The sequence below is a fragment of the Aegilops tauschii genome, chromosome 3, assembly GCF_002575655.3.
Source record: "Aegilops tauschii subsp. strangulata cultivar AL8/78 chromosome 3, Aet v6.0, whole genome shotgun sequence".
Taxonomy (NCBI): Eukaryota; Viridiplantae; Streptophyta; class Magnoliopsida; order Poales; family Poaceae; genus Aegilops; species Aegilops tauschii.
This window is the reverse complement of record NC_053037.3, coordinates 581,646,418-581,669,027: the sequence shown is the minus strand read 5'-3', so window position 1 is coordinate 581,669,027 and position 22,610 is coordinate 581,646,418. Positions and strand designations below refer to the sequence as shown.

The window sequence follows — 22,610 nt, the reverse complement described above, 5'->3', positions numbered from 1 at the left end:
AATGATAAATATAGTTCCAAAAGATGCAACACATAAGCAGAATTGTATTATGTTTCAATACTTAGCCAGAGTTATAATGCAATATTTCTTTCAGTTTAACTAGTGTTCTGAACTCTCTAACAAAATCGGGTGCAACTTGCTAAACAAGGAGGATTATCTGCTTCATTTCATCGTCAGCTAAAAGAACATAGAAGGAGCCCTGCTGAGAATACAGTTTGAGATCCAAGATACTTTTCACCGGTTTCAGACCCCATTAACAATATGGGTGTTAAACTTGTATATTCCAGGGACAGTGTAAACTGTAACATGTCACACACACACAAAAAAAACTCAGATACACAAATGCAAATGTGCATGGTACAGAAAACTGAATGTGGGTAGCTGAGCAATCACCAATGTCACATAGTACATCCAGAGCATACGATTGGAGTGAAGTTGAGACAATCTGGTTGAGACACGGTTCCTGGTGATGTTCTGTTTGAGGCAAATCTGATTTCGGCTAATGGTACTCAAGATGGTCTTGCTCCATTTACAAAAACTAAATAAAAATGAAAATTGCAGTTACAGAATCTGAAGGGGAATTTGGAACCTGAGCTGAGCAATGATAAATACTTCTTCTTATAAGTGCAAGTATCATTTCACAAGCTTCTGTTAAGATTGGACATCACAAGAAGTGTTTAATTCCTTGAAATGGTCAGCAGCTAACATGAATAATAAATACAATTCCAAATGATGCAAAGCAAAGGTAGATTTATAATATCAATACTTAACCATAATTATAATGCAATCTTTCAGGTTAACTAGTGGTCTAGTGCTCAGAGTTCTGGTTCAAAATAAGGTGCCACTTGCTAGTCAACAAGGAGGGTAATCTGCCTCATTTCTTCTTCAGCTAAAACAAAACACAGAAACAGGAAACCTTTAACTACTTACCCAAATGACTTGTAATTTTGGCTTCAACATTGATGGCAGACACATCAGGATATTCAAAGAAATATAACTCATCCATGTAAGAGTCAGAGCTTCTTGATCATAAGTTTTTATCCTTCAACAAAGAAGCTAGCAAGCAGCAGGCTCATAGTGCGTCCAGTTCAGCTAAATCCACTCCTGCAGAATCTGCAGCTGAAACAAACTGGCCCCAAATACTGCAGCTAGTGTGAATACAGAGAGTTAGGATGTAAGAAGCACCACCACACTCAACAAGCCTCAGATGAAAGGATATGTGTGCTCACCACATTATCATCTGATGAAAGGTGAGTCGTTGACAACATAACCCTCTAGTGTCGGACAGAAGGCATGTGAAACTAGACTTTCTTTGAGTCGAAGTCGAGTAGGACAGAGGCCTTTGCGATGGAAACTGGCAACCAACTGGCCTTCCATGCCAACCTGAAGTAGCCAACCATCAAAATGGACCAGCACAAGCACATCACCGTCCCAAGACGACGTGACAATCACCTCCCAACGATGGTCAAACTTTCCACATTGCAAGCTGATGTCCGTCACCGGCAATTCGACCCGATACTTGAAGGCCCAGATCTCAGCTTCGTAGTCCTGCATCACCCATATTTCAACGCTTGTCCCTTCATAATTAAGACCAAACATGCCAAGCATGCTACCCATCTCAAACATGTCACCGCAGCCAATAACTGTCGAACATCGCATCAACCGGAACGACTCAACAATGGTGTCAAATACCGTTATGTAATTGTTTACGTACTAATGCAGGCTACCATGAAGCAGGACAGATCCAGATGAAAGGTATATCAAATCCTCCGCATCAGAGCACCCGATGCACCTTGGCTGCTGGCCGGATCCTAACGAGAAGACATAGGCGCCATGTTGAGCGTCTGGCAGCGGTCCATCACACGTCGACCTTGTGAACGAGCGCAGCAGCAGTCGATACTCGCCGGTAGGGTCGTGCCGATACATCCCCAAGGGCAAAAAGCCACGAAGCTGCTGGAGGGGAGCATACTGACGAGTTGACGGGTTGTAGATGGAGAAGTGCGTGCTGTAGAGGGAGAGGAGGAGGAGTCCATCGCAGGAGGCCGTGGCCATAAACGCTGCGAATGCCAAGTCGCGCGCTGTACTGGAGCTGGTCGACCCTGCCACGTTGTCCAACGGAATGATGTCTAGGGACTCGACGACGTCGCTGGCGCAGTTGTAGCCGTAGACGAGGGGGGTGGTGGGCTGGCGGGCGTGGTGGGCGAGGAGGAAGTCGCAGGTGGATGTGGCGAGGCGCCAGGCGCGGCGGACGGTGCGGCAGCGGAGGATGGCTTTGGGGGGCAGGCGGACCAGGATCTTCCAGATCACGACCTCATCTAGGAGGCCAGGGAGGAGATGCGTCACTGCTGCTCATGCGGCCGCCGCCGTGGTCGCCGGCTGGGAACTCATCCTGCTCTGCTTGTGTGTGTAAAACGTAGGTTTTGGGGGAACTGGCTCAACCCTCGAAGGGGTGGCCTATCACATATATATAATGATGACATACAAGTCCAATACCAATAAGGTATGGTTTACACAGTAGGGCTACAATACGAAGTCTAACACCCTCCCTCAATCTCAACTCACTCCTGAAGTATCTAGGAGGTTGAGATTGCGCCTACGGACCTCAAACATGGGAGAAGGTAGAGGCTTGGTGAAGATGTCCGCAAGTTGATCTTTTGAAGAGATAAACCTGACTTGTAGTAGCTTCTATGCAACACGTTCCCTCACAAAATGATAGTCAATCTCAATGTGTTTAGTCCATGCATGGAACACCGGGTTTGACGACAGAAACGTAGCACCGATGTTGTCACACCAAAGGACCGAAGGATGTGGCTGAGCAACTCCTAGCTCTTGAAGTAGGGACTCAATCCATATAAGTTCAGCAGTTGCATTGGCAACCGACTTGTACTCAGCTTCTGTGCTGCTGCGGGAAACAGTGGCTTGCTTGCGTGCACTCCAGGCGATCAGATTAGGACCCAAGAACACAGCATGTCCCCCCGTGGATCGCCTGTCATCTGGACACCCAGCCCAATCAGCATTAAAGAATGCAGAAAGAACTCCGGAGGAACTGGGGCGCAGGTGAAGACCAAAGGAGACAGTGAGACGCACATAACGCAGTATGCGCTTCACAGCAGACCAGTGTACATCAGTGGGAGCATGAAGATACTGGCACACCCTGTTAACCGCAAATGAGAGATCAGGACGTGTGATCGTCAGATACTGCGGGCCACCAACAATACTCCTGTACTCAGTAGCATCCTCGGGAGAGAGAAGAGCACCATCAGCAGCAGAAAGGGTGTCAGTGGAGGATATGGGCGTAGGCGATGGCTTGCACTTGAGCATACCAGCACGGCGCAAGAGATCAAGAGAGTACTTCTTCGGGGTGAGAGCCAAACTGCCACGAGACTGATGAGCGACCTCAATACCCAGGAAGAAATGAAGTTGTCCCAAATCCTTAACTGCAAAATCACGACCAAGTGCAGTCACAAGAGCATCAGCAGCCGTCGGAGATGAGCTCACCAGGACAATATCATCCACATACACAAGGAGGTACATGGTCACACTCGGTCGCTGAAACAAGAACAGTGAAGTATCAGCCGTCGAAAGAATGAACCCATGAGTACGTAGAGCTGAAGCCAGGCGAGCATGCCAGGCACGGGGAGCCTGCTTCAGTCCATATATGGCCTTCGTCAGATGACAGAGATGATGAGGCTGAGTGTGATCAACAAATCCAGGTGGCTGCCGCATGTAAACCTCTTCTTCAAGCAATCCATGAAGAAAAGCGTTCTGCACATCTAGCTGGCGGAGAGACCATCCGCGAGAAACTGCCAGAGACAGAAGAAGTCGAATAGTGGTAGGCTTGACAACTGGGCTGAATGTGTCCTCATAATCCAGGCCCTGACGCTGTTTAAAGCCCTTAGCCACGAGACGCGCTTTGTAGCGCTCAATGGAACCATCTGCATGTTTCTTCACCTTGAACACCCACTTCGAATCAATGATGTTGACGCGAGACGGAGGGGGAACAAGTGTCCAGGTCTTATTCTTCATAAGAGCATGGTATTCTTGTTCCATAGCAGCCCTCCAGTGTGGAATACTCATAGCGGCTTCATAACTGTGTGGTTCGGCGGTTGGATCATCCACAGCATGAGCCAGGCAAGCAGCAAGATAGGTGACCGTGCCATCGATGCGCTCCTTGGGACAAACAATGCCACTGCGGCTGTGAGTGTGTGGACGCCGCGGGGGAGCAAACACCGGGGCCGGCGGGATGTCCGGAGCAGGTGAGGCTGGTCCAGGGGACTCCGACGAAGAAGGTCCGTGTGACGTCGGGCCGGGCGACGGCGGACCAGGCGACAGCAGGCCAGGCGGCGTAGGCCCCAGCGGCGTGTGAGCCGCTGCAGACCCGGGCGATGTAGGCACCAAGGACGCCCGCGTGGATGGCGAGGGCGACGATGGAGGGGAGTCCGGGCGAGGAGGTGGCTACGGAGACTGCTCAGAGGAGGCCGTCGCAGGCTCTGGCCCGGTCGCAGTAGCCAGCATGGGCTCCGGCCCAGGCGCGGTTGGAGACGGGGCGCCCGGTGCGGGGTCGAGGGCGGGAGGCGGTGCATGCACCGGCCGATCGACGTGCACCACAGGCGACGTAGCGGGTCCGTCAGGGAGGAGTTCCAGGCGAGCTCCACGTCCAATTCCTGCACCATGATTAGGTAACAACACAGGCGAATATGCAACATTTTCAAATTGGCCAGGCATAAGAGGAGATGAATGCATAGAAGGTGTTGTGGTGGATGACTGAGGCATGGCAGAAAAGGGGAAGACGGTCTCATCAAAAACAACATCCCGAGATATGTAGACTCGATTGGTTGGGACATGGAGACACTTGTAGCCTTTATGGACAGAACTATACCCTAAGAACACACACTTTTTGGAGCGAAACTCAAGTTTGCGATCATTATAAGGACGAAGATGAGGCCAGCAGGCACACCCGAACACCTTAAAAAATGTATAGTCAGGAGTTTCACCTAAGAGAAGCTCAATCGGAGTTTTCATATTAAGAACACGCGTAGGTAATCTGTTAATGAGAAAACACGCGGTAGCAAAAGCATCACTCCAAAAACGAAAGGGTACAGAACCATGAGCAAGAAGTGTGAGGCCGGTCTCAACTATATGGCGATGTTTGCGCTCAACAGTGCCATTCTGCTGATGTGTATGCGGGCATGATAAACGATGAGAGATCCCAAGCTTATTAAAGAAGGTTTTGAGGTTGCGATATTCGCCCCCCCCCCAATCTGATTGAACATGGATAATTTTATGCTTGAGTAGACATTCAACATGCAGTTGAAACTGTATGAATATATCAAACACATCAGATTTGCGCTTAAGAAGATAAAGCCGAGTGAAGCGACTATAGGCATCAACAAAACTGACATAATAGTTGTGACCACTAACAGATGTTTGTGCCGGACCCCACACATCAGAAAACACAATTTCAAGAGGGTTCTTTACTTCTCTAGTAGATGAAACAAAAGGTAGCTGATGACTCTTGCCTTGCTGACAGGCATCACACACGGACATCTCTTTATTGCTAGACACTAATGGCAGCTCATGACGGTGGATTATGTGGCGAACGATGGGTGTGGCAGGGTGACCAAAGCGAGAGTGCCACCGGGAAGGCGACACACGAACACCGCTGAAGACGCACGGGGCGGATGGATCCTCCAAACGGTACAAGCCTTGGCTCAACCGGCCACTAAGCAGAACGTCCCGGGTTGCTCGATCCTTAACAAAAAGATTAAAAGGGTGAAATTCACATAGGACATGATTATCAAGGGTGAGCTTAGGGACAGATAAAAGATTATGAGTTACCGAGGGTACCCGTAAAACATTACGAAGATGGAGCTGCCTAGAGGGATGACTAGTTAAAAGAGATGCTTGGCCAATATGAGAGATGGGCATACCAACACCATTGGCGGTGTGAACCTGATCGTGCCCGTAGTAGGGCTGGTAGGTGGAGAGTTTGTTGAGCTCGTTTGTCATGTGATCCGTGGCGCCGGGTCCATGTACCAGGCTGGATCAACAGGGTAGGAAGGTGTGTATCCCTGATCGACGCGCGGGTCCTTGCCCTTGGCGGCGATGTGGGCAGACGGGGCAGCAGTGATGTGGGCAGCCGGGGCGGCGGCGGGAGGAACAAAGTCTGCCATGGCAAACTGGCGCTCGTTGCCCTTGCCGTCATTGCCGATGCCAAGGAAGCTCCTCTGAAAGCGGCGGTGACACTTGGAGGCGACATGGCGTTCACGACCACATAGCTGGCACACCATCCTAGTGTTAGGGCCCCCACCCAGGGTCGATGCAGGGGCGGGGCTGCCTTGCCAGGTGACGGGGCAGGTGGGCGCTGGCCACGAGAGGCCCAGAAGGCCGCCGGCTGGGCGGTGATGATGGCGGAGGAGCGACAAGCCTCGACGCGTTGCTCGATGAAGAGGAGGCGTGAGTAGAGCTCGTGAGGAGGCATCGCTGGCTTGGCGTTGTGGACGGCCTCGGCGAGATTGTCGTAGTCGGCGTCGAGGCCTTTGATGACGAAGCCGGCGAACTCCTCGTCACTAAGCGGCCGACCAATAGAGGTGAGCGTGTCCGCCAGCACCTTCATCTTATTGAAGTAGGTCGTAGCGGAGGAGTCCACCTTCTTGATGTCGCCGAGTTCGCTGTGAAGGGCCATCGAGCGGGAGGTAGAGACCTAGGCAAAGGCGTGCTCCAGGGTCGTCCAGGCGTCCATGGAGGTGGCGGCGAAGAGACAAAGGCCAGCGACCCCGTCGCCGAGGGAACCCTGGATGGCAGAGAGGATCGCCTGGTCCTGCTGCACCCACATACGGTGTTCCGGGTTGATGGCCGAGCCGTGGACGGTAGGGATGACCTGCGGAGGACACGATAGCGAACCATCAACAAACCCGAGGAGAGACCGGCTGCGTAGCAGCGGTAGGACCTTGGCGCGCCAGAACAAGTAGTTGTCCGGCGTGAGTCGGATGGCGATCAAGTTGTCGAAGTGGAACGGCCCGGTGAGCGTGATTGCGCCAGCAGCAGGGATGATTGGCGGCGGAGCCACGACAGGATCCACGACCGCGACTGATGCCGCGGGTGGCGGTGCGGGGACGATCGGGATCACGGCCGCGGGTGGTGCCGTGAGCGAGGCCGCGGGTGGCTCCGCGGGCAGCGTCTCCCCCGAGGTCGCCGGGATGACGGCGAGTGTCGAGGAGAATCCAGAGGAGGCCATCGCGGGCGGCGGCGGCGCGACTGGTGCTGAGGCCGTCGCGGGCGGTGACGGTGGGATCGGCACTGAAAACAGGGAGCCGGCGGCGGTGGTGCCGAAGAACTGAGGCACTGGCGGAGCCAGGGCGAGGTAGGAGGTTGAGGAGGGCGGCAAGCGACGCGGGGATAGACCCGGAGCTGGCGGCGCCTGAAGCGGAAGCGGTCATGGCGCCGGCGCCGGCAGCCCTAGGGTTTGGGGTTTTGGTGCGGCGGCGGCGGCGGGTGGGGTGGAGGTGGAGGACCTAGGTTAGACTCGATACCATGTAAAACGTAGGTTTTGGGAAAACTGGCTCAACCCTCAAAGGGGTGGCCTATCACATATATATAATGATGACATACAAGTCCAATACAAATAAGATATGGTTTACACAGTAGGGCTACAATACGAAGTCTAACAGTGTGTGTGTGGGGGGGGGGGGGGGGGGGTAGTGACGGCGGCGGCGGTGGAGTGGTAGGTTTTCCTCTCTCGTGGAAACGAACAGAAATCAATTTAGGCTGGGCTTAGGGCGTGTTTGGTTGCTTTCGCTGTCGGGCCTGGCTCAGAGGGGGAAAACGAGTCACGCTGAGCAGGGCCTGGATAAGCAAAAACAGGGTCAAAAACGTAGATGACCAGTTAATTAGTTACCTGCATTTGAAGGTCTTGTCATCGAGATGCAATTTTCACCCGGCATTTGATTTCATACATGCATATGAGTACCAGCGTTAACAACAAAACTTAACAGCTATCATGTTGGACTTGACATTTCGTCAAACACTCGAGTGCGCCGGAGCTTCCACTGCCCATCGTGCCCACCACCAGCTCCCGGCGGCCGTGGCCGCGCCCAGCTCGACGCCGTGGCCGTGGCCGGCTCGCCGCCCTGGCCGTGGCCGCGCCCGGCTCGCCGCGGTCGTGGACGAGTTTGAGCTGACTCAGGTGGAATCAAACACGCCTTCTGCTTGTATGCGGGCAACCATACAAAGTCAGCTCAGAATCAATCCAACCGGAACACCGAAGACCAGTGATGGATGTCGCCGTGGTGAGGAAATTTCTTACCGAAGACCAAGCTCGCTCGCTCGCGCCCACTAGTACTTGTCGGCGGTGAAGCTGACGGTGTTCTTGGCTGTGTCGAAGCTGACGCACACGCCCTGCTGCTGCACGTTGCCGATGATGGACACGGGCCCGCTCGTCCCCGCGAACGCCAGGCCGTAGGTCCCGGCCCCGTCCCCCGGGATCAGGTAGTTCTTCGCCGGCAGCTTCAGCTCCCCGCCGCCCTCGAACCGCAGCGCCACCGCGGGCACCTGCATGCTCTGCCGCCCGGCGAGGTCGTAGCAGGTGTCGAAGAGCGACATGCCGGACGCGCGGGGCAGGGACTGCATGCAATGCACGAACGCCTCGCGGAGCGCGCTCGCCGCACATCATCCCCTGCCTGCATCGAGCTCAACCTGCAACCAGCAGACTGGCCTGGAAGAGCTGGTACTCGCCGCACTCCATCCCCTGCCTCGGCTCCCACTTCCTCGAGGTCGTGCCCGGCGACTCGCTCGCCGACGAGGCCGTCAGGAACTGAGGCTGCCTCCCGGAGTCCGCCATCCGGGCCTACGGACTTCGGCTGCGCGAGGGCCGTGGACTCCTTGCTCCCGATGGGCGGCACGCCGGCGTTCATGGCGCTGGAGGTCGCGCGCGGCGAGGAGCAGGGGCCGGCGTCCGACGTGTGGGCTCTCGGCTGCACCAGTCGTCGCCGTCGCCGCAGGCGCCGACGGACGGGATCAACGCGCACTGGAGTGGAGGGAGAGTGAGGGGATTGAGGATTAGGGAGAGAGAGAGGGGGATTAACTCGAGACACACGTCTTCAGAGAGCCACCCACGTGCGTCTTGAAGCATCGTTCGGGCCGGGCTTTCGGGAAACTGCCGATTCGGCCGTTCCCAACGGGCCAGGTCCAGGGGTGCTTTAAGAACCGTGTTATGCGGACTGAACAGTGTATGCGGGGAACCAAACAACCGACGCCGAAAAGATGCTGCACCGCGCGGGCCTAGTTGGCCTCGATGCAGGCAACCAAACTCGCCCTTAGCTTATCTCGTTGAGATGAAACTGGCTGTGCTGGGCTCCGGTTCCTTTGCAAACTCTAAATTTACCCAAAAACCTCTATGCTTAAAAAAAAGTTCCTATCACCAAGGGGTTGTTAAACTTATCTTGCCAATTCTGAAATTTGAATCCTTAAGCTGAAACGTTGATATCACCCATCGGTTGATGTCGATCTAACGGTCTACGTTGCAGAGATTCATGTCTACAATAACCCAACTCAAAATATTGTATGCATGGTCCCTTTTGGAACATAATCTTCACCGATACTTAAGAAAAAAAACAATATGGAAGGGGAGTTCATGCCCAGTGACGTGTGTCACTGTGCATACCCACCACATGGACAATGGGCGGCAACATCTCCGCCTCTCCCTCCCCACGCCCGCCACATCGGAAACGACTTCACGTCTGTTGCTTCACATTCTGCCGCCCTACCCTACACCATCGGCTAACGCAACCGGTAGGCGGTGGCAAAATTATTAGAATGACAGGTACAAAATTTACCAAAAGCGATGTAGAAATAGATTCATAAGGTCACTCAAGAAACCTTGCGTCCCTTCCCTATAAATTATGAGGCACGGCTAGCGCTAGCCCACCAAGGGTCGGCAGCTATTTAAGGGTTAGGTGATTGGAGCATTTTTGTTTTTCCGTAGCGCATAGCACAATGATGGCATGCCTACTTAGAGCTATCGAGCAATTTATGATCCGGGGTGGGGGGAGGGGGGCAAACAAGATGCGCCAATAGAAAATAGCAACCGTAAATGATATTGCCGAATAAAATATACATCATGTTCTATAGATTATTATTTTCAAATTTTATAAGAGTTCTTAAAAAATACTTTATTCAAAAGTATTTGTAAAACAATATGTTTTAACATATACAAAAAAAAAATATTCAGTGTCAAATAAAATGTTCATGAAAAAATCCAAAGATATTTCAACAAATAAAATGTTTTGTACTCCTTCTAGTGTCAAAAACTTTCTTATATTATGGGACGGAGGGAGTATGTAACTGTTTGCTATCTTTATATGTTCAAAATATCTTAACTATGATTTTTCTTTCAATGAGAATGATCTGCATCTTCTGTACTCTTAACTATGATTTTGGCAAATACTCCCTCCATCCCATAATATAAGAACGTTTTTTACACTACACTAGTGTATAAAACGTTCTTATATTATGGGACGGAGGGAGTAATTATGAAGGAAGTTGCCCGTCAAGCTTGCTCATCTTGATGTATATTTGTTCTGCAGCAGGACAGGAGCCTCTCAACTCCAGCAAGAGCAGCTCCGCAGAAACAGCTGTTGCTTATGATCTACAGAAAAACACATAAGGCAGGCCAACAATCTTCACCATCCATTCATTTCTTATTTACTCCTAATAACACGCTTCAAACCACCATTGCAATCGCCTCGAGTAGAGGCAAGAGATCACCCAGCAATCAAACATCAAACAGGTGGTAAAGTTACAACAAACTTCTTTTTCACTTCTTTGTTACTTGTTCATTTATCTTACTTAGGTTTTATTACTTCTTTGCTGGATCTAAGTGCCCCCACAAGACAACGGAAACCATTACATATCTACAAGAGACAAGCACGGAGAGCAGATGGATGATGATGTCCAGAGGCACCAACGACCTACTACCAGGTCATCAAAGGCAAACTCGCCGAGACTTCATATCTTCACCTCTCGCACGTCGTTTTGGCCGAAAGGGGTGCCGCACCCCGGGCACTTCCGGTGGCGTAGCTCAAGGTTCCTTTGGATACATGTCGAGCAGAATAGGTGGAAGCATTTGGTGATCACAACCTGACAACAACCAAACAAGGAACAGAAGGTTAATCAGCACTCAGCTGTAGGTGGTCGTAGGTTTAAGACCATAACAGAGAAACTGGAACTTCGGTGATATGGGAATAGAAATAAACGTAGATCTCAGCTTCTAAAATCGTGTCGCGTACCAATCCGCATCATTAAAAATTAAGCTGTGCGATTCAACGGACAATTATTTACCTCTTTCGGCCGGTCAAAGCACACGCCACACTTCAGAATAGCCTTGCAGTCATTTATCTCATCCTGGAGCTTCTGGATAGTAGCCTCTTCGTTCTCGGAGGTCAGCTCCATGACTTCATTCTTCACCTCCTCGTATTCTTCCTCAAGCTTTCTCTTCTCGCTTCTATAATAAGATAGCAAGAGAATGTAACAAGCCCTGGTGGCATTACAGCAAGACCAACTTGGAACCAAAAATTAACACCACACCAGCAAGCCTAACCTCTCACGCTCCAGCTCCGTTCTGAGCTCAGCTATTTTTTTCTGGTTTTGCTCATATTCTTTCTCAGAGGATCCAACGGCGGACCGAAGCCACTTGAGCTCCTTCTCTGCTTCAGATACCTCCAGCAGGGTCTTTTCAATGGTAATTGCATGATGCCTGTTCTCTGAAGAAGCTTTTATAGCTTGTGCGACATAGGCTTTCATCTGTAAGGTTTATTCAAATAAAGACACTTCAAAACCAGCTCAGTGGTAAACACAGACACACAAAAACAATATATTTTTAATACAATAAATATTCGCTTTGAAGTGATTTTCAGTTACTGTTGGGTGTTGGCAGACAGCAAACTGAACCATAAATAACACACAGGGCATGAGTCAGAGATTACCTGCTCTTCACCACGCGAGAGTTTTTGTTTAGATGACTCCAGTGAACTGTTCACCTGATGGAGTTGCTTCTGTAACAAATGCTTTTCAGAGAGAAGGGAAGCAGAGGCTTGCTTTGTCTTCACACTATCTGATACTAGCTGTTACATGAGAAACAAGTTACTGATGGAACCAATAAGAAAAACAAACAGTGTTTCTTCTGGCAATTCAACAGAGTATAAATGATGTGGGGTTAAAATGCCTGGTTAATAAGGTGATAAGGCAAGGTGATGCACTGGACTACTGCCCCAGCATCTGTAGTGCTAGAGACGTGCTGCAAGGACACGCTATATGAATCAACAAGTAGCAGAAACTGGAGTAACTATCTACAGTAATAGATAGAGATGGAAAACGGAAAAGAGAAATACACCAGGCCACCTAGCCCAACAGCCGCAGCTATCACCATGCTTGTGCACATGGAGCATGTAACAGGATCCTAGTGGTGCCTAGCTATATTGAGGGGGGTGCCATGCCGACAGCAAAGGGGAAACGCCCGTGAGACAGAAGCACGGACTCCACCACAGAAATCCCAGCAAGCTGGCAGCGATGATCTGCACTGGTATCAGATACACACCTTTATGTTAAAATCATCTCTGTCGGCAACCTGTTGAAGAAGATGCTGGTTTTGTGTCTGCATGTCTTCATATGCTTGACCAATTGTCTGCAGTGACAGCATCATTTGCTTTCAAACACACTCGCACACACAAACAGAAAAAAGAACTGCTGATAAGAAAACTAAAAATGAGCTAACCTCAATTTCAGAGATATAAGCATCTCCTTCTGCTTCTTTAATTCTTATTGCCTCCTTGAGTTCCAGAACATCTCTGCAAAACAGATCATACAAGGGATGAAGCTGCGGAGATGATACAGAATACCAAGTCCTCATCAAACAATAAAATATCTAATGGTTCACAAGCATAACATATAGTGCCAGCTGTAGGAAAATATAAAAGCTCATTTAAACTACTGATCACTAGAATTAGTTGGATAATACTCCCTCTGTTCCTAAATATAAGTCTTTTTAGGATTATTGAGTTCGAATTAGGTTTTAACCTAGTTGGCCAAACAGGACAGTAAGGCACAAAATATATGTATTACTAGCTAGTGCGCGAACCAGTTGCAGGAGTTAAACTGGAACCTAGCCAGTTCTGATTTCACCTGGGCTGATTAACGGCTGCAAAAAAAAAGTCCAGTTTGTTTGTGCATTTTGAGCCTATGAGTTTATTAAGAATTTAGGAACAAGGTGCATATGCTCGGATTTCCAATGGAAGTTGTGATCAAGTATGGGGGGTTAAGGGAGTGTATTGGCCATTGAGCGGCAAAATGGGCGGTTTTGAAACCTATAAAGGACTGTTAACCGTTATTAAATAGTACTCCATACGCTATTAATTGACGCTCAAACGGATGTATCGAGACGTATTTTGATGCTAGATACATCCGTTTGAATAACATCAACTAATTCCGGACGGAGAAAGTATGTATTTAACACACTCAACATTTTTCACGTCATTAATAGCAGCAACCAGGATGAAACAACTGCAATAATTAAGATCCTGATCCCCTCAATGGAAAACTCGTTTGAAATAGCAATCCAAGTAATGGAGAACTATTTCAGTGCCAGTAAACTGGAGAACACATATCGAATTGTCACTAGGAGAAGATAACTGACCTTTCAGATGCATCTACATCGGTCCTTAACTCTTCCAGTTCTGCTTCAGCAATGCAAAGCCTTCGCTGGCATGCAGTTTCGGCTTCATTTGCTGCTTTTACACGAAGCTCAAGACTATGCTCCTCTAGACTAGTTCTCAAATATTCAGCCTGCTTGCGAGCTCGATTTTCTGATTCCTTGATCTCTGTAATTGTCCTAGATTCACAGAGTAAAATAAGAATCTAACAAATGAAGCAAAAATATATTAGTATGCAAAATTGATGAAAGCTGTGAACAATGGGGATTTGGTAATGGAGGAAAGCGTAGAGGTAACCAACTTGTTTTTTTCTCTCCATTTTTTGAGTTCTTAGCCTATATGAACAATGATTTTTATTCCTTGCCATTTTGAACATTTTATTTTCAGCGATCTAAACTAGTATATTTTTCTTTCGGCATTTACAAATGTCACATAGCACCTATGTCAGCTAGTGTTAGCAGATTGCATCCAAATTAACACTCTCATCACTGTTGAAGTGTCTATGTGGATTGCTTAGCCCTTTCCATCAGTTTGGACTTCTGTTTGCGTTGGCTAGTGCATGAAGCTTAACAATCACATGTTTTAACAACTTGATAGATTTAACCTGACCGCAAATTTTCATATGTAAAGTATATAGCTGAAATTGAGGATTAGAGTAAAGATGGACTTCTTTTAGGCATACAGTATAACATGTTTATTCAGAAGAAAAAAATGCATTGAATGATAGTAGAACTTTAAGAATCATAAAGGGATGTGTCAACTTTATCTCTTGTTCCCAAGGTGTGGTAAACTGTAAATCCCAAGTAAGTAGAAAACATTTTCTAACAGAGACTTTAAAAATCTGGTGGACTACGTGATCATCTAAGAGAACAGCATAAGTCACAGTCATAAAAAATCAACACAACTGATAAGTGATAACAATAACAATCAAGTCATACCTCGACTCAGAACATTCTTTCCCATACATATCCACAATAAATTCCAACTCCTGATTTTCCTTTTCCAATGTCTCAATCTGTTGAAATTTCATTCAGAAAACATGAATGGCAATCCAGACACAGTGCAAAATTGCAAGAGCTTGGCTTCGGACCATTGAAGGGCAATACTTCCTTGTTTTTCTTAAGAAAATGGAAGATTTTTATATTTATGCTCATATATGTAACCTCTCTTAGTTGCATATTCACTACCAGATGTTTGTTTGCCCACAAATGTTTAAAATTTAAGGGCACATACTGTTAGTTGCATATTCACTACCAGATGTTTGTTTGCACACAGTTGGAAAATAACAACAATTTCAGGTAGCTAGTTGCAAAAGCTGAATATACACCAATGCTTGAAAGACTAAGAACTAACTGTTAATCCATAATATATTTTCAGAAAGCAGGTATCAAGCAAGGTCTAATCTTAACAGATCTGACCTTATTTAATGACAAGTAGAGATAACCTAATGGCGCATGCTGTCTCTTTTTAAAGAATGGCTTTGTTATAGAGCAAGGACTAAATCTTCACAGGTAGCATGTAGCCTAACGGACATGTAGACTAATCTTGACAGATCTAACCTTATTTGATCATATCTCACCCTAACGTAACTAATTTTATATTTCCTTATATATAATTGGCTTAAGGCCCAAGCTACTTGCTCTCCAAGTTGCTCCTTTGGCCATCTATGGGGTGAGTCTACGCTAATAAGTAATAACAAATCAGATATAATTGCTTCTGTAATAACTCGAAAATTTCTCCGAGCTGAGAGAACCATGGTGGAGGGAAAAGCAACATTTTCAGATAACGCAAATATATCTCAGGCTGTCAGCACAATTAGAAGACGAGAGATTTTCATGATACCATACCAATTCTTTGAGGGACTTGATCTCAGAGACTTGTGCGTTGTATCTATCAGATATTTCCTTCTGCTCACTTATCTGAAAATTGGAGATACTTCCGTCAGATGTTTCGATTATGCTAGAGGTCTATCCACAATTTCTCAGGTATAGTTCAGAGGATAAAACTCTACAGAAATAGTTTGTGAATAATATTGTTTGAAGATCTATCAATGATCCTAAAAACATGTAACAATGCAAGCATATAACAGCATCAAAGTACACATGAGTATACCCTAGAGTATTGAGTTAATCCTGTTTTTTGTAAATAATCACCCAGCTTTAATAAAGCAGAGATAGCCTGAAGATAATATAACCTTTCTCTTCACTTCTCATTTTGGAGATCAGACACGGTCTCTGATACACCTAATTAACTATTACTTTTCGTATACTTTAGAGATAAAATATTCAGAAAAATGACATAGAATAAATTTTATGACAAATATATTTTGAGTGACAAACATAAACACTTCTGCATACTATATTGGGAAAAGTAAATGTACATACAGAGGTGGTTGCTTGAGCTAGGTTTTAGATACTTGTGCATCTGGAAAACTTCTCAAAGAACATGCTATATTTTAGATTTGGTTGGTTTAAATTGAGTTGGTTATGTGCTAGCAGTCGACTATTTAAGTGATGACTTTGCTTCTTTGTAGAAGGCGATCAGTAAACAAACTTTCCTTGACCAGCTATTCTAGTGTTACTACCCCAACTGGTAACCCCTTCAATCTAATGTCATTCTACCTTAATCCATCTTATTCCATTTCCAACCCCTTGTTCAACTCAGTTCATGACACGGTAAGAATGGACTAGTTCAGGTATGTGGTGCTTGCTCTTTGTACTTAATCTATATGTCAGATATATGAATGCAGAAAATATCCTATCAGATAAAATCAATGCAAAGTGAGTAAATGTGTACAGGAATCACAATGAAGAAACATAAATGATTTATTTTTCATTACACACTGTGTGGCAATCTCACTACCAAGTACAATCATGTTAAGTTTCAGTGACATTCACAGACATGGCAACAGATGCAGACTGAGATCCAGTTTGGAAACATCAATAGATCCAGATCAATGACATACCTTCTTAGCTAACAAGGTTCTCAACGATTCAGCTTCTTCACGTAATGCAAGTGCTTCAGAAGCCGCATCCTTTGATCTATTCAATTGATTCTCCATCATTTCCATCTCTTTAGAGAGTGCTGCAGCCATGACATGAATCTCATCCTTAAAGTCTTTTTTACCTAGACAGTGGTGGAATTCAGAACAAAGTATATATTACACTGCAGAAGGAGGTAAACACAGATCTCGATTTAGCAAGCCACTAAGTCAGGCCTCAATACCTGAATCTTGCAATGATTCCTCAACTTTGATCTCAAGATCATTCTTCTCAGCCATGGATTTCAGAATCTGATGTTCCAGTTCTTCGATTTTGGCCTCATAAGCGGTAATGGATTGTTTAATATTGTCAACGGATTCTCCTTTTGCACACATTTCTTTCTCCCTTTGCAAGAACTGGTTCTTATCATTCTAAAGTCAAAGAAAGGAAAAGCTGGTCAAGAGAAAATACCTTGCAAAACAACAGCACAACAGAGGAAAAGCACATTACCTGTAATACTTCAACCAAACCCTTGTATCGTTCTATCTCAGCATTCAGATGATGTAACTGATCGCTAAGAATCGTATATGGTTTTGATGTGAAAACATAGTTATCATCTTTTAATTGAGCCTGCGCACATAGCACCAGAATGCAAATTATAGGAATAAGAAGACCCAGGATACAACTTGAAAGTACAACAAATATGTCAGCCATCCATTACAAAGAAGGTGCCAACCTGCAGATCTTCTAACTGGTTAGACAGTATTAGATTATCCTCTTGAGTCTCATGGAGTTCAAGCAGGCGGTTTCCTGCAAGGGTCTGCCCTCCATTGGACAAATTATACTATAAGATGAATGCTGAGCAGATAAGGCATATAAAAAGCATATATGCAATGGAATTCGGTCTGGTTAAAAGTACCTTAGCTTCATCAACAGCATCTTTAAGATCTCCCCAGCCCATGTTTTCGTCTGAAGATTTATCAGCTGAAACAGCACCATTCACAGCGTTTGGACCAGACATGTTCATTAGCGAACTTCCATGCCTCTGCAACTGGAGAATAACCAACTTCCGTCGACTTTCCTCAAGCTCCGCCATGGTTTCCTCTAGCTCTCCTGCATAAGCACATGAATATGGATTGCTTTGCTTTAGAATCAAAGCTTGACCAGTTTCATAGCTCAAAATTTGGAAGCACTGAACAAGATAAGGTTTTTTTGTTTTATTTGGCAAGGGTCTGTTAACATATCTTAGTACATTACTTCCAATTGTATTGGCAGCAAGTTTTAGCACAATTAATGCCACAAATTATTTCCGTATGAAATATGCAAACTGTGATGCAAGGTCAATCTTGTCAAGAATGCAAAGCCGAGTTTGTTATGAAAAGGGGCAGGTTTAAAGAAAAAGGGACCAGCCAGGACTAGTCCTTGGCGGCATTTTTTAATGGAAGAGGCAACCTTGAGCACCATGCGTGCGAGCCGAGACTCGAATGTGGTTGGGCTGGCTGCGCATCTGCACGCCTTGCCAACAGAACAGTGCTTTGTTCTAAAAAAAAGGGGGGCGGGGGGCAACTTTTAATCATCCAGATGACAGAAGGAAATGGTATGTTTTAAAATTAAGCCAAATGCATTAGCGTATTGTTACCTGATTTGCGATTTGCTATTCGGCTTCACGATTCGCTACCTCAGCCCGTATCGAGTTCAATAGGCGTTGTACATCTCTGATTCACGAATCGGAGAATGGGTTCGGCAAACCAGAGATTAGGGTTCGGCGAATCGAAGGTCACGTTTGGCAACTCAGAGATCGGGGTTTGGCGAATCAAAGGTCAGGTTTGGCAGATCTCAAATCAGAGATTGGGGTTCGGCGAATCGAAGGTCGGGTTCGGCAAATCAGAGATCAGGGTTCGGCAAATCGGAGGTTGGGGTTCGTGAACACTAGATCTTAGGCACAGACACTAAAGTAGCACATGGTTCTGTACACAGAAGCATTGGAAAATAGGCAAAGCAAGAAACGGGCCTAGTCAGCCCACACAGCCCATAAACGATCCTGGGTCCCAACTACCAACTCCCATCCCTAATAAGCATCGTGACTGCCTACCCTATCGAGCATGGAGCGCCACCCCTCCAGTTTGTTTGATCTGCTTCCATAAAGCTTTCCTTAGGGATTCTATCGACTCCATCTTTCTCACCTCATCCACACATGGTTCATGGCTATGGCTGCAGCCGCAGCCCATACCATGCCAACCTACTCGAGAGCACCCAATGGTGTCAACTCGATCTACTCGACATGAGATAGCTGCATGGCAATTCCTTCCATTTTTCTCTCAATCTCCTTGGTTGGAATCTAATGGTCCACCTGAATGATCGGTCACCGCATCCTTACCGATTGGCACCGAACTCGAACCCCAATCGAGATTGGAGGTTTGGGGTTCGGAGGGTGGTTTAGTGAGTCAGGTAACTACGGAGAAGATAATAACTGTGAATGCCCAGATATGCACACGAGACAAAAATTTAACAAATATATCGAATGAGGAAAGGAGTGACTTTTTAACACCTGAAAGATGCTTGATTTCCTGCAATTCTTTTGAGTAGCTGCTTTTGAAAGCCTCAATCTCATCCAGATACCTTTTATGCTTCTCATTGACGATAGAAATAGCTTCACGGACATTGCCAATCACCTCTTTCAAGTGATCATTATGGTTTTGAAGGGCAACAACAACATCTAAATGGCAGCAACAACATCTAAATTAAATAATTAAAGTTCAAGAAGACGGGTAATTAGCAAATAATAAAGGTACACTGCAAAAAAAATGGAGGGGAAAAGCCAGATATTACTTTTTGTCTTTACCTTCATTTGACTTCTCTCCATTTAAAGCTAATGACAAATATTCACTTCTAGCCTGTTGTGCAGCAATAGCCTCTTGAAGGGACCTCATCAGAGCAAGAGTTGCCGAACGGCGCAAAGCAAGAGCTTCTTCAGCGAATTCCAACAAGGTATTGTCGTCCTTTTTTCCATAATTGTTGGACTTCAAGAGCATGAAGAGAAAAATTTCCTCAGAAGGACATGACTCGATAGATTCTGAGCAACAAAAAAGAACACACAATCAGCTAAGGCAACATCGCTACTGAAACAAAAAAGCACATCTCAGAAAGCAACCTTGTGACAACTCTTCATGGTCAAGTGCAGGCAAATTATTCAAACCGCCACCAAATCGAACTCCAAGCAGGATTAAATCATCAACAAGCTATAATTAACATATATTAGTAAGAAGAATTACGAACCGGAAAAGAACCATAAAACAGAGTTTACATGACTCAGAGGAAAGAACCTGATTCCACATCTTATCCAGGGAAATCAGAGCATTGTCATAAGAAGATTGTTCATTCCTCAACTCCTTGAACTTAGCTTCCAACAAATGCATTTCAGACTTCTGTGCTTCCAATTGCTGCACCAACTTCTGGTTTTCATAATGAAGGGCTGTGGCATCCATCTTTAAAAAAAAAAACAGAAAGTTAGGCCTTCAACAGGGCACCAAGAAATTAACAGGTTTGCAACCAGATTAATGTGCACTAACCAAACTTTAAAGAGGCAAGTATTCAGTCAGTCTTGTCGGTTTGCTAAAATTTCAAACCAGATTGTAAGTTGTAACACAAATTTAACTTCTAAATGTACTAAATAACTTCAAAATCAAAATGTATCAAAGTTATAAAAAAACAAAAATGTTAAACTGGGAAGCCCCCTACAGGTCAAAATTAATAATGCACAGAGAAATAGAGGTAGTATGCCTGATCACAGTTTTACTTAAGCTTTTGCTATGCATACTATGTTACTCCCTCCATCCCAAAATAAGTGTCCCCACTTTGTACTAACTTTTGTACTGCTTTTATTTTGGGAGAGGGAGTATTATCTTGACTAACGTTTTGCTCCATTCCAATTTCAGGAACTGTGGATTATTTTGGGAGAGGGAGTATTATCTTGACTAACGTTTTGCTCCATTCCAGTTTCAGGAACTGTGGATGGTATCATTGAGACCATGGTACGAAGCTCGGTTATTGGAGACAACAATTCGAGCAGACATTTAATAGCATAATACTGGAGTAATGGAAAAAGCTTTGAATTCAGGGAACCGGTAATTGGAGAGAACCATCCGAGGGGAGAGAGGCCCCGGAGCAGAAGCGGGGAGAAGCAGAAGGGGGGGGGGGGGGGGGGGGGGGGGGTGTCCGGGAGCAGAAGCGGAGAACAGCAGGGAGGGGGTGGCGTCGAGCAGAAACAGCAGTGGCCCGGGACGGGAGCAGGGCGAGGGGGCGGGGAGGAGAGGTTACCTGAAGGTCGCCACCGCCGCCGCGATTAAGTCGGGAGTCGGGAGGGGAAGGGGAGGTAGAGAGAAACTTGTACTAGGAGGGGAGCTCGGTGGCTAGACCCGAGTCAGGGGGAGAGGGGGAACTGGGCGCACAAGTCACCTTGCTTGGAGCGCCGCCGGCCGCCGGGACGCCGCCGCTGCCGCACGCGAGAGAGAGCAGTTTTTTCCTTTTTTTGAGGGGAGCGAGAGAGAGCAGCTACTTTCCCGTGTGTGTGTTGGGAGGGTCCGATCCGGGTCGAGTGACCTGACACGGGCTGGGCCTTTTTCTATCTCCAGGTGGACCTGCGTCGAGGGGGCTCGGGCCAGGCCCAAAATAGCCCAGGAAAAGATGACAGAAGGGTCCCACATCCAGAGCACCAACTTCCACAACATGCCACTCCCTGGTTTCCTTCCTTACTGGAGCGGAGGGGCTTCAAGCTAAGAGCGGCGGTTTAGCGTTCTGGCGCTCGAGAAATTCGCTCGCTTGATCCAGCTTTTTTTGATAAATCTCTCGCTTGGTCCAGCTGGTTGGCTGGGATAGATTAGCTGACCGGTCAACCATCCACTTTTAAAAAATCACAGAATAAATGTTCACCATGATTTTGAAAAATAGTTTAAAAACTTCAAAACAATTCATCGAATTTAAAGAAAGTCCATCAAATTTAAAAATATAGGTCATAGATTTTCAAAAAAAGTTCATCAAATTTGAAAAAAATATCGTTGAATTTAAAAAAATGTTATTAAATTTGAAAAAAGTTCATCAATTTTGGAAAAAGTTCAGCAAATTTAAAAAAAATATCAATTTTGAAAATAAGTGCACAAGATTGAAAAGAAATTCATGTATTTGAAAAAAGTTTAGCAAAAAAGAACAAAACATTCCAAGAAAAAATAAAAATGACAATGAAAAAAATAGAAAAATAAAAAACCTGGACAAAACATTTGTAGCAAAAAATGGAAAAGAAAGTGAAAAAGGAGGAAAAGGTTATAAGCAAACACGTCAAGGGCGAGTGGCTCGGTTGGTGGTTGTCTGATGAGGTCTGATGGGCAAGGAAATACCCATATGATTTGGAAGGAGATTTGGCGGTTGCAAGTCTCAGGAAAGGTTTTTGTCTCTAAGGTTCTTCGGGGTACTCTCCCCTGTTATGGAACTCTAGTGGGACGCCATATCCCATGCTCAGCCCGATGATAATTTGCTTGATCGGATGTGTGGACATCCAACACTGTTTACTTGTCGACCAGCGAAAGACGTTTGATCTGAGGCTTGTTTGAGATTATATAATAAGAGGTGATGGAAAATTGTTCAGGCTCAATCACTATGGAAATTTTGGCACGATTGAATTCATTCTCGGGTGAGCTACCTACGTCATAGCTAGTTGTAATAACGGCATGGTAGTTATGGTGGCACCGCCGACAATTTGTGAAACGAGAAATGATAGTCACTTGAGATATCCGCGATATAAATTAAGGTACCAGCAACAAATTGCATTAGATCTCTAACCCTTAAACATCCAGTCAGAAAGAGTAATCACATGTGGAAGAAGCCGCACAATGGAATTGTAAAAATCAATGTTGATACCTCGTTTCAGTCTGAA

At 46.2% G+C, this 22,610-nt stretch overlaps 3 protein-coding genes across 6 annotated transcripts; all 3 read right to left on the bottom strand.

Annotated features, from left to right (window-relative positions):
- Positions 1-1,072: 1,072 nt before the first annotated feature.
- On the bottom strand, positions 1,073-2,388 carry LOC141020730 (uncharacterized). Its single transcript, XM_073495670.1, has 4 exons — positions 2,385-2,388; positions 1,728-2,315; positions 1,367-1,643; positions 1,073-1,142 (listed from the first exon to the last, which is right to left on the bottom strand). Exons 1-4 carry the CDS (start codon positions 2,386-2,388, stop codon positions 1,073-1,075), a joined length of 939 nt encoding a protein of 312 aa, XP_073351771.1.
- A 5,492-nt stretch (positions 2,389-7,880) lies between these two features.
- Positions 7,881-9,098, bottom strand: LOC109745004 (protein ASPARTIC PROTEASE IN GUARD CELL 2-like). The gene is made up of 3 exons (XM_073496004.1): positions 8,702-9,098; positions 8,306-8,622; positions 7,881-8,204 (listed from the first exon to the last, which is right to left on the bottom strand). Exons 1-2 carry the CDS (start codon positions 8,837-8,839, stop codon positions 8,335-8,337), a joined length of 426 nt encoding a protein of 141 aa, XP_073352105.1. The 5' UTR covers positions 8,840-9,098; the 3' UTR covers positions 7,881-8,204; positions 8,306-8,334.
- Positions 9,099-10,790: 1,692 nt separating this feature from the next.
- LOC109745000 (E3 ubiquitin-protein ligase BRE1-like 2) lies at positions 10,791-21,276 on the bottom strand. 4 transcript variants are annotated; one of them, XM_020304138.4, is made up of 19 exons: positions 21,140-21,276; positions 20,008-20,169; positions 19,836-19,923; positions 19,527-19,757; positions 19,233-19,400; positions 17,604-17,797; positions 17,421-17,504; positions 17,195-17,314; positions 16,929-17,115; positions 16,669-16,829; positions 15,551-15,622; positions 14,642-14,718; positions 13,688-13,882; positions 12,770-12,842; positions 12,593-12,679; positions 11,982-12,119; positions 11,597-11,799; positions 11,338-11,500; positions 10,791-11,136 (listed from the first exon to the last, which is right to left on the bottom strand). In XM_020304138.4, the coding sequence occupies exons 2-19, from the start codon at positions 20,167-20,169 to the stop codon at positions 11,005-11,007; spliced, it is 2,535 nt and encodes an 844-aa protein (XP_020159727.1). In that variant the 5' UTR covers positions 21,140-21,276; the 3' UTR covers positions 10,791-11,004. The 4 variants fall into 4 exon arrangements, with proteins under 4 accessions (XP_020159727.1, XP_020159728.1, XP_045089805.1 ...); XM_020304139.4 differs by having other exon boundaries at positions 21,002-21,249; XM_045233870.2 differs by lacking the exons at positions 19,233-19,400; positions 19,527-19,757; positions 19,836-19,923; positions 20,008-20,169; positions 21,140-21,276 and adding exons at positions 18,137-18,224; positions 18,324-18,441.
- Between the last annotated feature and the right edge of the window lie 1,334 nt (positions 21,277-22,610).